The sequence below is a fragment of the Pleurodeles waltl genome, chromosome 7 (genome assembly GCF_031143425.1).
Source record: "Pleurodeles waltl isolate 20211129_DDA chromosome 7, aPleWal1.hap1.20221129, whole genome shotgun sequence".
NCBI classification, from domain to species: Eukaryota; Metazoa; Chordata; class Amphibia; order Caudata; family Salamandridae; genus Pleurodeles; species Pleurodeles waltl.
The window spans coordinates 704,976,622-704,990,696 of record NC_090446.1 but is presented as its reverse complement, the minus strand read 5'-3'; the positions used below and the strand labels follow the sequence as shown (position 1 = coordinate 704,990,696).

General features: G+C 44.5%; 1 protein-coding gene across 1 annotated transcript in view; it reads right to left on the bottom strand.

Annotated features, from left to right (window-relative positions):
* The window catches only part of SEPTIN8 (septin 8), a 273,057-nt gene that overhangs the window by 97,214 nt on the left and 161,768 nt on the right, over positions 1–14,075 (bottom strand). Inside the window, exon 4 of the mRNA XM_069244736.1 lies at positions 11,617–11,803. Coding sequence (XP_069100837.1) covers positions 11,617–11,803 — 187 coding nt within the window. The remainder of the gene's footprint in view (positions 1–11,616; positions 11,804–14,075) is intronic.

Sequence of the window (14,075 nt, the reverse complement as noted above, 5' to 3'; positions counted from 1 at the left end):
TACTTCCCAGAATTTGGGAAGGGAATGTAAACAGAGCATGGGAATAACGGTTCTGATAACATGTTCCAAAATAATCATATAATTATTTACTTGGCTGAGTAAAAAATGTGCAGAGACGTAATTTAATGTCCTAAATAAAGATAAAGTCTGGAAGAGAAAGAGTGAGCCGGCTACAGTATTATGTATTGTTCCAAATAATAGACAGGGATGTCAAATTATTCTCATGAGAATCTCAAGGCAACTCTTTCCAAGGCAGCAGAATCATCATAGCATAGCAACTCAGACCCTCCATGTCTAGAAAGGAATAACCAGACTCACTATTGTGGGCATTCAACACTTCAGTGCTAGAATCAGAAAATAATAAAAGTTGTACATGAGCGACCTCATTGTTTGAACAATTCATAATAGCACATGCCTAACATGATGGTTATGGTTTAAACCCTCTGGTGGGGCTTCATAGATTGCACTACGCAGTGTGAGAGAATGTGGTGCATATATCCCAGATTTACAACATTGGAACTTAATATGTTGAGCAGTCGCCAATAACAAGTTACCCCTATTAATGAACTTCACAAGATAACAATTGAAAACACTGTGTGAAGTTAGTTGAGTTTCCAATCTAATACAGACGTCCACGTTTCTGTGGACATGGCAGTTCACGGCATGCGATGCTGTTGGCTTTCTTGGGATGTGGAAACCTGCAATTCATCATTATGATTAAGTAGTGATATCTATTCACAATGATCTCCGAACACTTGCTTGAGAGGAAACCAGAAGTGCAATTCTAATAACTACCTAATATTATGTCAACAGCTAAGAAGCTTTAGTTACACACTTTAACAACACTCCTAAAGTAGAATGCAGACTTGCTGCACCACAAAGTTCCCCCAATTCAGCAGCAATTCAGTAAATTAGAGGCAACGTACAAGTTACTTACCTTCGGTAACAAAATATCTGGTAGAGACATATTCTAGTTGCAGATTCCTTACCTTAGAATTTCCCCCAGGTGTCAGACTGCATCCGGAGATTTTTCTTTGAGCAACCCTTGAGCGTCGGTCGACTCCGCAGGCGTCATTGGCATCGTAGTCGCCGTGATGACGTCGGGAGTAGTACATAGATGCCGCATCGCAAAGTGGCGTCAGTTTCTTTTAACGACTTTCCACGCCAAAGCACAGAGCCGCTAAGAACACTGAGATTGGTGCGCCAGAGCTAAGGACCTGAAGGAGGGAATCCCTGTCCCTGGAAATCAGTTCGCAAGCGGGGAGGATGGGTGGGTTGGTAAGGAATCTGCAACTAGAATATGTCTCTATCAGATATTTTGTTACCGAAGGTAAGTAACTTGTACATCTGATAGACTTGTAGTTGCAGATTCCTCACCTTAGAACAGATACTTAAGCAATGCCATCCTTGGTGGTGGGCTGCGAACCAAGATCATACTAGAAAGTCCTGCTGGACCGAACGACCAAAGTAGCCGTCCTAACGGACTGGACGGTCCATGCAGTAGTGTTTAGCAAATGTGTGAAGGGACGCCCACGTAGCTGCCTCCAAGTGCTAACGCAGTGGAAGCAGCAGTTGCTCTGGTGGAATCAGCACGCAAGCCCTCAGGGGGTTGCTTCTTGGCCAAAGTGTAGCACATCTTGATGCAAAGAAGTACCCATCGAGAGATGGTACGTTTTTGCACCGCCTTCCCTTTCTTCGCACCCACATTCCTGACAAAGAGTTGACTGTGCACCTGGAAATCTTTAGTACGATTAAAATAGAACGCCAATGCTCTTTTTGGGTCCAGACGGTGGAGTCTCTCCCCCTCATGGGAAGGATGTGGGGGCGCGTAAAAAGTAGACAGGGTGATGGACTGGCCTACATGAAAAGGCGTAACCACCTTTGGAAGGAAGGAAACCTTAGGGCGCAACACCACTTTTTCAGAGTGCACAGGCAAGTATGGCGGTCTGTACGAAAGGGCATGAAGCTCCCTCGCCCTGTGAGCAGAAGTGATGGCAACAAGAAGACAGTTTGGAAGGCGAGGAGCCGTAAGGGGCACCTGTGCATCGGCTCAAAGGGGGTACACATTAAATAAGTACGGCTAAGCTTGACGTCCCACTGAGGCATAATAAATGGAGTGGGAGTAAATAAATGGGTGAGACCTTTTAGGAATCTACTCACAATAGGAGATTTAAAGAGTGAGGGCTGATCAGGTAACCTAAGAAAGGCTGAAATGGCTGTTTAATACCCTTGAAGGGTTCCCAAAGAAGAGCCCTGCTGGGCCAAAGAAAGAATGAACAAAAGAACCTCAGATAGAGGGGCAAAGAGGGGATCCACAGATTTGTTGGTGCACCATGCCACAAATTTATGCCAACAACAGGGGTATACAGTTTTGGTGGAGGGACACCTGGCTGCCAAGATAACATGACAGACTTCGGGGTGGAAGATCAAAAGACGTCAACTGTCGCCGCTCGCATGAAGGCGGAGATTGGACAGGTTCTGGTGGAGAACCATCCCCTGCTGCTGCAACAGAAGATCCGCCCGAAGAGTCAGTCTGAGTGGAGGATCGATGGCCATACTCAACAGCTCTGGATACCATACTCTCCGTGCCCAGTCTGGAGCCACCAAGATGACTTGGGCCCGGTCATTCCTTATCTTCTTGAGAACTCTGGGCAGAAGTGGTATAGGTGGAAAGGCGTCCGGAGTTTCACTGGAGACGAAAAGCGCCTATGAGCGAGTGCCACCTTTAAAACTCCAACACGCAAAACAGCTGACATTGCACGTTCTCTGCAGAGATTACACTGCTGGAAGAGACCTTGAGCCACCACCGGATGGAGACGCCATTCGTGATCTGCTGTGCATTGAAAGCTGAGTTCATCCGCTCTGGTGTTGAGAACCCACCAGATGTTGAACCACCAGGGTAATGCCCTGATGTTCCAGCCATGTCCAGAGACGTAGTGCCTCCTGACAAAGGGTCCAGGACCCTACTCCGCCCTGTTTGTTGAAGTACCACATGGCGGTAGTACTGTCTGTGAACACCTGCACTACCTTCCCTTTGAGAGAGGGAAGAAATGCGTTCAACGCAAGCCTGATCGCCCAGAGCTCCAGAACATTGATATGGAGCCCAGACTCCGCCGGAGACTAGAGGCCTCTGATCTCTGCCTCTCCCATGTGGTCGCCCCAACCCAGAAGCAACGCATCTGTGACTATATATTGTCATTTTGGAGTGTTGGTTTTCCACCTACTGCTGGCAGCTCGGTCCCCGCACACACTTCCGTTAAGGATTTGATTGGTCCTCCAGCATTTTGCTGGTACCTTGTTGGAGGCTGTAGGGGGTGTTGTTTGGGAAGGATGGCTGTGTGTCTCAGACCTTGGGGGACGGTGGGGTAGTGTTGGTTTGGAGTTTTGTGGCTTGTTGTGTGTATCTTAGTCTGCCGGCATTTGTGTGCATGGGACCGTGACTTTGTACGATTGGTACAGTGGGATCCCCTCAGTTTTCAAGTAGCTGCTGCACCAGTGGCACTTTTTGATGGTTTCCCTTTCCCCTGGCCTATCCTTTATGACCACACATTAGATTGTTTACATGGAATGTGCGAGGCCTCTTCCCCATCCAAGCTTTGTAATGTGTTGAATACTTGAAGTGACGGGGAGTCCATGTTATGTTCCTCCAGGAGACAGAAGAACCAATCTTCAGGGATGCTGGAGGGGTCAGCTTTATGCTACTTCTTACTCTGCCTCTTCACACGGCGCTCTCATCTGTATTTGGCCATGGGTTCCTTTCCAATTGCACAGAGCGGATATAGATCCGAGAGTCACTAAATCCAGGCGCTGGAGAGTTTAGATGGCAGGGATGTTGCCCTATTAAATGTTTATGCACTTTACAGTGACCAACCAGCATTTCTCACTAGCCTGGCTACACTGCTCTCGGAGATGACACCCTACTGGTGGGTGGTAAGGGGGTGATTTTAATTGCATGGAGGATTTGAGTCTGGACTGTTCACACCTACCTCCGCGTAGTGCACTCGCAGGCAGAATAGTGGCGGTGGTTCGTGGTCAGCTCAATGGGATTTAGTATATTGTTGGTGAGTCCGCCATCTGGAGACTCTCATATATTCCTATTGCTCTGGACTACATGATCTTGAGATTCACCTTGATCGACTTTATACATTTAGGTCACTTTATGGCAGGGTGATAGCGCTGGAATACTTAGCAAAAACATTCTGATCATGCTCCGGTGCTTAACATGTTTCAATGGTCTCTGGCCAGGCCTAGGGTCCGTACCTGGCACTTTGACCCGACACTTAGACGATCAGGCCTTTCGAGTGCTGGAAACCCATAGCTCATAATGGACGAATAACACTGGTTCAACTTTCTCTGTTGGAGTAGAGTGTGAGGTGATGAAGGTGGTGCTCCAGGAGTACTGAATCTCTAGTAAAGTGGGAGTTCGCACCCAACTCCTTGCCAATATCCGAAGGCAGGAGGCGGTGCTAGATGGGTTCCTTGGTGGACTGGAGGAGACTCCAGATGGTAGGTGTCGTCTGCTGGGGGAGCGGAAGAATCTGTTTGAGCTGGTGGAACACCTTCATCCCTTTGACTATAAGGCATATGCAGATAGGGCACACACAGAGCAGGACAGGTTGGGCAGAATGTTAGCTTTGCTTGCTCTGGAGGGTGGTGGAGGTCATTCTATACTTCAGCCCCCTAATCCTCCGAGCGCATTGTATCCATGCAGTAGGAGATTAATGCAGTGCTCCTACAGCACTATCGTGAACTGTACTCTTCGTGAGCAATGCGCGCGGAGGTAGACATGCTGAATTATATTGTGGATGCTTCGCTGATGACCCTTAAGCCGACAGTGGTAGAACAGCTGGTCGGAGAGATCACAGAGTGAGCAGAAGGTTCAAAGAGCGATCGAGGAGATCAAAAGGGGTAAGGTGCCTGGATTAGATGGGTTTCTGATAGAATTTTACATGGCTTTCACATCGGATCTGATGCCTAGACTGACAAAGCACTTTAATGAGTACTGACAGTGTGGTCAACTTCAGCTCTCGCTGCGGGAGGCTGCGGTGGTATCATACCCCAAGAAAGACAAGGACAATCTTTTGCTTGATTCTTTTCGCCCCCTGCCTATGCTAAATGCCGTTTATAACATTTTGAATAGAATACTGACAGTTCAGTTGCTCCCCCCACATGAGTACCTTAACTCATCCGCATCAAACAGGCTTTATTCCATCGCGCATTACTATGCCCAACCTTCGACAACTCTCCCTAGTGATGGATCGTCAGGCTTATCTTCCCCAGAGGCCTTGGTCATCTCTGTAAACATCAGGAAGGAGGCAGACTCGCTCCGCTGGGACTAGCCTACATGTCACTATGCTTAATATGGGCTTGAGCCTGCCTTTCATTAGATGGATGAAGCTGCTTTACACCGGCTCTCTGGCCATGATGTTCACTGGTGCACTGATTTCAGATGCCTTTGCAGTCGAGCAGGGAACTCAGTGGGGTTGCCCCCTTTTCCGTTGGCCATGGAGCCCTTCGCCTATGCGGTTTGCCAGGGACTTCACTCTCAGGATCTGACCATTGTCACTATCTGCACATACCTTTCTCTATATGCGGATGACATGTTGCTGTATCTTGGGGGAGGGACGCCAACCTCTCAGTAGCAGAAGTCAGCATGGTCTGACTTCCAGGCTCACTCGGGACTTGAGGTCAATTGGGACAAATCGTGCATCTATCCCCTGCGGGGAGACAGCCCTGAACATGGCCCTATCCCATCTGCACTGACTACCGTGGTAACGAGATACAGTGCAGGTCTCCGCGAATGGTCATCTGCCACAATTGACATCCTGGGTGAACTTTTTGCAGGAGGAGAATTGTGCTAATTTTCAAACCTCCTAAAGACTTATAATTTCCCGGCGGGCCATTTCCTACTCCATGATGCCCTGGTACACAAAATACAGGAGTGGTGAGATACTGGCATTTCGGATCTCCAAAGCATGACTGTGCCATCTCTGCCTTATATCAGGCAGGAAGAAGGCGGTCATATTGCTTATACGGCTCTGTTGGAGGGGGCGCATTGGATGGGCACGTCCCTACAGTCCCGCTGGGAGGCATACCTTGGAACGCCTCTCTGGCACTTCTTGGAGAAGGATACTGGAAGCTTACTTCTGGGTGTCTAGGAACGCCTGCTTCAAAATTCTTCAGTTCTTTCTTTTATCTCCATCGGACTTACTTACCTCTGCATCACATCCATGACAAGTTCCCAACTGCGGCCTCAGCATGCCTGCTGCTGAGATGTTGAAGGTGCAGATTTTTTCCACATAGTTGGTCATGCCAGCCTTTAATCCCTTACTGGACAACAGTTACAAGTAGTGCAGGGAGCCATAGATAAAGAGTTCTTTTAGTCCCACATTGTGCTTGATGGGCCTTCATAAACGTAGGTGAAACCCTGAAACCGGTCCCAGGATGCTTGTTTCCGGTCCAGGGAGGACCTGGCCTGGCAGTTCAGGCTGGACTGTTCCCATGAGGAACAGGGTCAAGACTGATTTGCATATGGCTGGGTCTAAACTGGGGTGGCATGGTGGGCAAAAAAACGATGGATTAAACCCAGATCTGTGACTGGGGGTGAATGTTTGATTGGTTCCGCATTCCATCCATAATTTCTGTTTTGCTTTGCTTTGGCCGCCATAAGTGCGCCGGGTAAGCCTAGACGTGGGTCCCGGGCTCACTATGCCACTAGATTCAAGCTAGCCTGGCTGATGAAGGGTGAAACCCTGAAACCGGTCCCAGGATGCTTGTTTCCGGTCCAGGGAGGACCTGTCCTGGCAGTTCAGGCGGGACTGTTCCCATGAGGAACAGGGTCAAGACTGATTTGCATATGGCTGGGTCTAAACTGGGGTGCATGGTGAGAAAAAGAACAATGGATTAAACCCAGATCTGTGACTGGGGGGTGAATGTTTGATTGGTTCCGCATTCCGTCCATCATTTCTGTTTTGCTTAGCCTAATTCCTCTTGGCCGCCAATTGACAGTGAGCTGGAAGTCTCCCCGAGGCCCGATTTTCATAATTGGGGGCTGGAATTGTTGAAGTGGGCAGACTGTGAGAGGGAGGAAATCCATTGGGAGGAGGCTAAGGGGGTAGAGGGTACTGGGGCTGCCAGCTTGGGGTCCCATTTTGTTATCCTGTTCACATGTGGAATGAGGTGGCAAAGTAATTCTGACTGGTCTGTGTCGGGCTTGGATGAAGGCGTGCCAGCCCGACCCCATCTGGCTCCAGGTAGGGGCACCTATCTTTCCCTGATCGCCTGCTCTGCTTCCCCACTCCAGCTGAGAGTTCGGATTACCGAGCTGTGTAACTGATATGTGTGCAAGGGGGCTAGCATGACCAGATTGCTAGTGTTGTCTGTTTGTTCGCCTCTTGCGGAATATGTCCCACTCTCTCTGTCCAAGAGGGGCCGTTCTACTGCTGGAGATATAGTTAATATTATTGCCCACTGTACCTTTCTTTTAATATGTCATGCACTCTGATTGCAAATTACTTGTCTCAGTGTTCAGCCTGCCAGCAACAGTGTTTTTTTTCTATTCAGTAGGCTGGTTTTGACCTATTGCAAACTTTAGTAAAAATATTAACAACAAAAAAGATTTGAGAGCTGAACCTTCTTTTGAAAAAAGAGTCACACTCACTTTTCCAAAAACGAAGCTATACAAAGAGCTATACAAAAAGTAAACAACTTAAGTACATATGTATATGCATATGTATACTGACTTTTGCTTCCTTGGTTTGCCCGTTTCTCTTTATGTGCACATATATTAACCACGCATATAACTGTTTAATTATACATAGTACACAGCTAGCTTGTTAATTCTGAAATGTATTTGTTCGAGTTTGCGATGAAACCATCCATCCAAGAAACATATGCATGCCCCTGCGGGTATCAGATTCCCATAATGCCTTGCGCTACACACTGCCTTGAGGCATCTCAACACTAGCTGATGTATTGACAACTCAACAATCACAGCTATTCCATGTTCAGACCAGTCCAGGCCAGGACCTTAAACTAACTTTAAAATTCAATGTTTGCAATAAAAGAAATAAAATGCAATAATTTGAAAAGTGTGACACAATGTAATGAAAATGTAAACTACACCAGCTGCACATTCAAATAAAGAAACCCCGTATTATCTTAACCCATGCAGGTATTTTCTTGGGTAGCACAGTCATGCTACTGACTTTAATAAAATTAACTGACTGTATTGTTGTATTGTTTGTCTTTTGTTGGGTCATGCGCAAGTAGAGGTTATTGTTTTACTGTTTCCCAGATAAAGAGGAGTTTGCAGAGTATGATAAACGGGTGATAGAGCGTAGTTTAAATATTACATATACTGAACGTGAAACGCTTATATCAATGATTAATGACGCTGCATAGAAAACGAAAATAATTAGTGTTCTGCTTAAAACACGCATCTGAATTACGACTATAATGTATGAGGTTACCAATATATACGTGAGCTAATAATGATAAGTAAAACTGTTCATGCTATGATTTATATTAACACTTACGATATTGCATTTGTATTAAAATCTTATAGGTCTTAAGTTAGCGTGAGTTGTAGATTTGGCTGCCTAGCTTTCATATTAAAGCATTTTCTCTGTTTTCCAGTGTGCTGACTCGCAAAGGGCCATGACCCTGCATTTGTTCCTTTCCTTCATTTTTATGTAACAAACAATTTTCCGTTCTCATCCGCATGCTAGCTGCCTTAGTATGAATTCAAATACAATTTGAAACAAAAGTAGATAATTTAATGTACAAGGACATTACACCATGGACAAAGGAACTCATGACCCGAGAAGACGTGCCAAGTGGTGAAGGAACCCGCCGGACGTGCCACCTTCGAAGACGTCAATTATGAAGACCTATCAAAGTGTTATAAATTATCGTGGGGTGACAATTGTGATTACCTAATGTATAATTTGATAGGCTAAAGATAGTGGGGTATAGTGAATGTCCAATAGAATTTTGGGGGAAGATATTACGAAAAAGGGATAAAAACTCATGTCACAGAAGGAACGTTAGAACTAGGTAGGGAATGCTGTTGATTTTATCCAGAAACTCTGTCACTCTGTTTGGTTACTTTGGGCCTTAATAAATCATCCTCACCCATAGACTGCTCTTTTTCGCTTCTCCTTATGAGGAAATATCCCCTGTCCTTTAGACGAGGTTAGACTGATGGCGATTCGACTGATGTCCTGAAGACGAAGACTGATCCTGTGTGCTGACTTAATCCTTGGAGGGTAATTATGACAATGCGATTTGTAATTTGTCTGTTTGCTTTTCCTTTCTAGGTACCAACTGCTCATTTTTTTTATTAGAGGCCATAGCTAGACGTTTTCTAAATTGATGTTCTAAATTATTTTGCATGAAGCCCAACATGCTGATGCTAATTAGTGGTTAGGACAGATAATCACTCTGACTGACGTAAATAGACAAAGACAGACGTTGCGCTATGCTGAACTGAGACTTACGTGATATTCATTGTATTCTGGTCCATGTTCACGCCGTGCTATGTTCTTATGTTTGTAATTCTTGCACTAATGAAATCTTATCACAGTTGCCATATTGTGACTATGCTCTTATGCTTCTTGGTTTTGAGATTAGCATTTTGCTGGTAGATTGTAATCAATAGGGAATAAAATTCATAAAATTCTACCAAAAGGTGTGGTTATTCATGGCTGAAAGTTCATGGTTGTGCCGATAATTTGATTAATGTCTTTAACCAAAGTAAAGTGTATTGTGGTGGTGAATATTGATGACATTATTTATATAATGTTTGACATATTGATTAGTTATCTCGTTCTAAGGTGTCTCACCACTGGGTCACAAGATTCATTGGCCTAAAATAAGTCCTAATGTGTATAAAATTGACAGAGGGACGCGTTATCACGGGTTTAGCACAGGGACCTTGAGCATGACATGGCGGCTGCTGCTTAGAAATGCCAGGTTTCCCGGAAGGTGTGAGAATAAAGCGGAAGGTGAGGTCATCTCTGATGGGTCTAGGAAGGGTGTGATCGGCTGCTGGTGCGTTCGGTCCATCCTCCGTTAAGAAAGAAAGAAGAGTAAAGGAGTGGTTGGTGTGCTGCAAAGGGTGATTGACCAGAGTGCAGTACTGAGGGTGTGAGATGGGACAAGGGTTTGCTAGCAGCTTTACAGAAGGGGAACAGATTTTGACAGCTATCCGCTGGTGTCACTGCTGAAAGACACTTTTCTGAAATGTAACTGCTTTTAGTGTTCTCTCAGACATCTCTATTTTCTGATTGGACCCAAGTCTGAAAAAAGCGGATTTCTCTTTTCTTCCCCGGGTCATGCTGCTGCTGAGGTGGATGTGATGAAGGTGGTGTGCCTCACTGTGAGCAACTGTCAGCTACAGCAGCATCCTAGACCAATAGTGTACTACTCTTCAGCTCTCTGTGTATCCTGATTAGGGAGGCATTTTCCTTCTTAACCCATCGGGCCTGGAAGAAGCTGGTGGTTTTCTCCTTTGGATTAGTCCGGTCTGTCAACCATGTTAGTATTCTCTGTATGATCTAGCGAATGCAGCTCACTTGTTTAGTTGATATGGGGATAGAGAGCATGCAAAGGGGTAAGGAAGGGCACTGCACTCAGGGCTGAGCTAAGCAAAAGGAAAAGCAAGCTATTTCCTGATGAAACTCTGCAACATGAACTGGTTTTGTTGCTGCAGAATCATACAGCGGTGGGTTACAATTAAGGCTCCCGGTTCAATGTTTTTGTTGTTGTTGTTTTTTTAACATTTCCATCTATATTTATCCATAGTTCTTTGTTTACCATCTCATTAGTATTTATCCTTTTTTTGTGTGTTGGTAACAAACGGATCCGTAAAATGGAATATTTCCACATTTATTTAATTCTTAGATGTGCACTCATACGTGGATGCATCTCGTGTTTTAGCAAATTAAACAGCCACATATATAAACAAAAACAAAAACAAAAAAACACCCACAGGTGCATATTAGCATTATGCTACAAATGTATGCTCTCTTTCATCCTGTTTTTTAACTCTCCGTACTGTCTATCTGTGAAGCTTTTACCTGGAATTTAGAAAAACAGCGTGGAGAGTCTCACAAGAAGCACAATTTTCAGTATTTTGTCTGCTTTTAAAAATAAATACAGACAAAACACATTGTTTTCTGTCTGTATTTATCTGTAAAAATCTGAAAAAACAGAAAACTGTGAGCCTCAATTACAATGGCCTGTCTCAGCTCACTAATAGCATTAGAGTGGGCCTAAGGTAGTTTAAAGAGAGACTCTGTATAAGGACTAGATGGCATATGAGATTATGGCAACTGATCCAACCCCTTCAGCGATTTATATTGCGAACGTTTGGAGAATGCTACAAGTGTTTTGTTTTTATGTTCATAAAACAGCAGACCCCAATATCGAGAGCTCATCCCAAATTTCCAAGATCTATTCAGTGTTTGCTTGCATTTAGGAAGTCCTACAAATCGAACAAGTGTACCTTTGTAGTGTTAGAGGCAAAGGCTACATTTGTAAACAAGGACTTGTATAGTGTTTTCCAGAAATTATGCTCTGCAATACTAGAAAAATCTCAAGTGACTACATTACCTTGCTGTCCAGTTTTTTCATGGTAACTAAATCTAGAGATTTGAGCGAGTGTCCAGTTGGTGTGATAAAGTAAAGGCAGACGTGGATTCGTGAGTCGTGGTAGTTGAAAAGTGAACGTCTAATTTTTAATTCTTCTTGAAGATAATTTTCAAATTGCGTGTCAATGTAATCCACAACTGGCCTGTAACTGAAAAGAAAGAGTAGATGTTAACTTCAGCTAAATTTGCACAAGAGACTATCGTTTCTTAATGTTCTCCCTCCACCCACAAAATCTGCAAAGAGCAGGACAAACTCTTCTCAAATGACCCCACAGCCTTGCATGTGTATAGTTGGTCATGTTGATACATAACTTGTGCCTGCTATACTGTAAATTAAGAAAACACACTGAGACAGACACAATGGGATACAGTGTAGGATTATTTTGGTCGATCTACGTCCCAAATTGAGATTGAACATAGTTACAACCCTCACATATTAACGCTTACTCAAAGTATATGCCCTTTCCGTTTCGCTGATGTGATATCTAAGCCACAAAAAAACATAAAAGTTGCAATTGGTCTAACAAAACATGATTATAACCTACATGTGGGTTACTCCTAAGTACACCATTTCTAAATTCCAGTTGTTTGCATGCTAGTGCATACACTGTTAACACTTCACATGCTAGTACAACCTCGCAGTACGTTGGCACAACCAAACAACCTAACCAAATTCTTCAAGATTTCCCACGCAGTCAATATTGTATTTGGAGAAGGCATTATGTTGCTCTGAATGGGGACCTTTGTACCTTAAGTAAGCTCCTTAAATTTGAACCAAGAGGGACAATTTTATGCTTCAGGAAACTCTTTAGAGGGCAATCTCTGAAAATACAGTATTTTTACTCTCAACCCCAGCTTATTAGACTTCTTCATATAATATAATCAGGCAAGGGATAACGTTGTTGGTGAAAATTAAAAGATAAATGATTCACAGAGTTATCAATTGGCAGCACAGATTTGGGGTGGACAAATATGATTGGTAACGATGCAAAGGCTATACTGGATTTTGATCTTCACAATATTGGGATAGAGCATGTGGTGTACACCAGTAAGGTCAGCAATGTGTTGTTTGATTCCATTCACTTTGAATTGGTCATGAAAGTCTGTAAAAGACCCTTATCAATTCAAAATAGAAGACAGTTATTCCCGTTAGATGAATTTATTTGATGGGTGGATTTAGTATTCAGTCTTTAGTTAGGTCCTTCTCTTTTGGTGGGTCCCAGACGGGAGCCCTTGAACTGGTTACGGATCAAAGATCCAAACTAACATCCTGAGCTTCAATTCAACATGCCACTCCACTATTCCATGGGAACCTGGTATAAGGTACCAGACTACATACCTATCTTCTTGTTCAGTTTCATGTGAAAGCTGTAAGCATTGACTTGAGTCCAATTAAGAGGCGATGACAGTGAGCTGATGGGAAAGATTCTAAGTTGTGCGACCCTAGGTCTTGACCGAGGAGTAGGAGGGGGAATCGGTGAACATAAAGCTATAAGCTGTGGGTAGAGGTTCCTCGATGTCAAAGAGACCAACTGTGGCGCGTGTCTTTCCTAGCACAACTGACAGAGACCTTGACCCTTTGTCATCTGTGGTTGCCTCCCGTACACCTCCGATTTAGCCTGCTGGCCAGCAGAGAGCACAGGGCTCAGACCGGCACGTGAGCTGACAAGAGAGCAAAGGGAGGCTGCCCAGTGAAGGTGAGAAACATTAATCGTGTTAGCTAGGGCACTGTGGACTATATGTCTCTCGCCCTCTGCCTAACTGGCTTTAACCAGCATTGGTCCTGCCGTGCTGCCCTGTTGCCCTGGCGTGTGCAATGTCTCATCTCCAACTCCTCCCCAATTCCACACAACTCCTCACAACCCCTTAACTCCACCTGGCTGACTTGTGTGCAATCCGTCGCCAAAGGTACAAGACTGCTAAAAGCAGTTTAAGGCCACAGTCCAGCTCAGGGCTCCGCATGAAATAGGAACTGGGTTTTGGGCAGGACAGCAGTTTACCAGCAGCATTGTGCAGCGGCATTCAAAGCAAGGACAAGAAGGGACCTGTTACGTAGCGCAACACTGCGCATGGCAAAGAAAGTTGGATAACACCACCTTGTGAGGGGTGTTTATGCCTGCTTAGGTCACACTAACACCAATAATAACTGTACAGTCACTGACTGCCTCGACGATGCAAGAGTGCAACATTTTCTAATATTTTCTTAATAATTTATTAACATGTGAAAATGGGTGACTTTTGTAAATGGTCACCATAATTAATTTTTCTTCTCTGTTTTATCAAAACTTTAGTTATAATCGTTATTTTCCGTTGCTCAATGTTTACATAAAAGAGTGTGATTATTAGCTTATATATGTGTAAACAGCTACCCCTACCGGGTTGTTGCATTATGTCTTACAAGGTAAGATTTATTAAGTCATT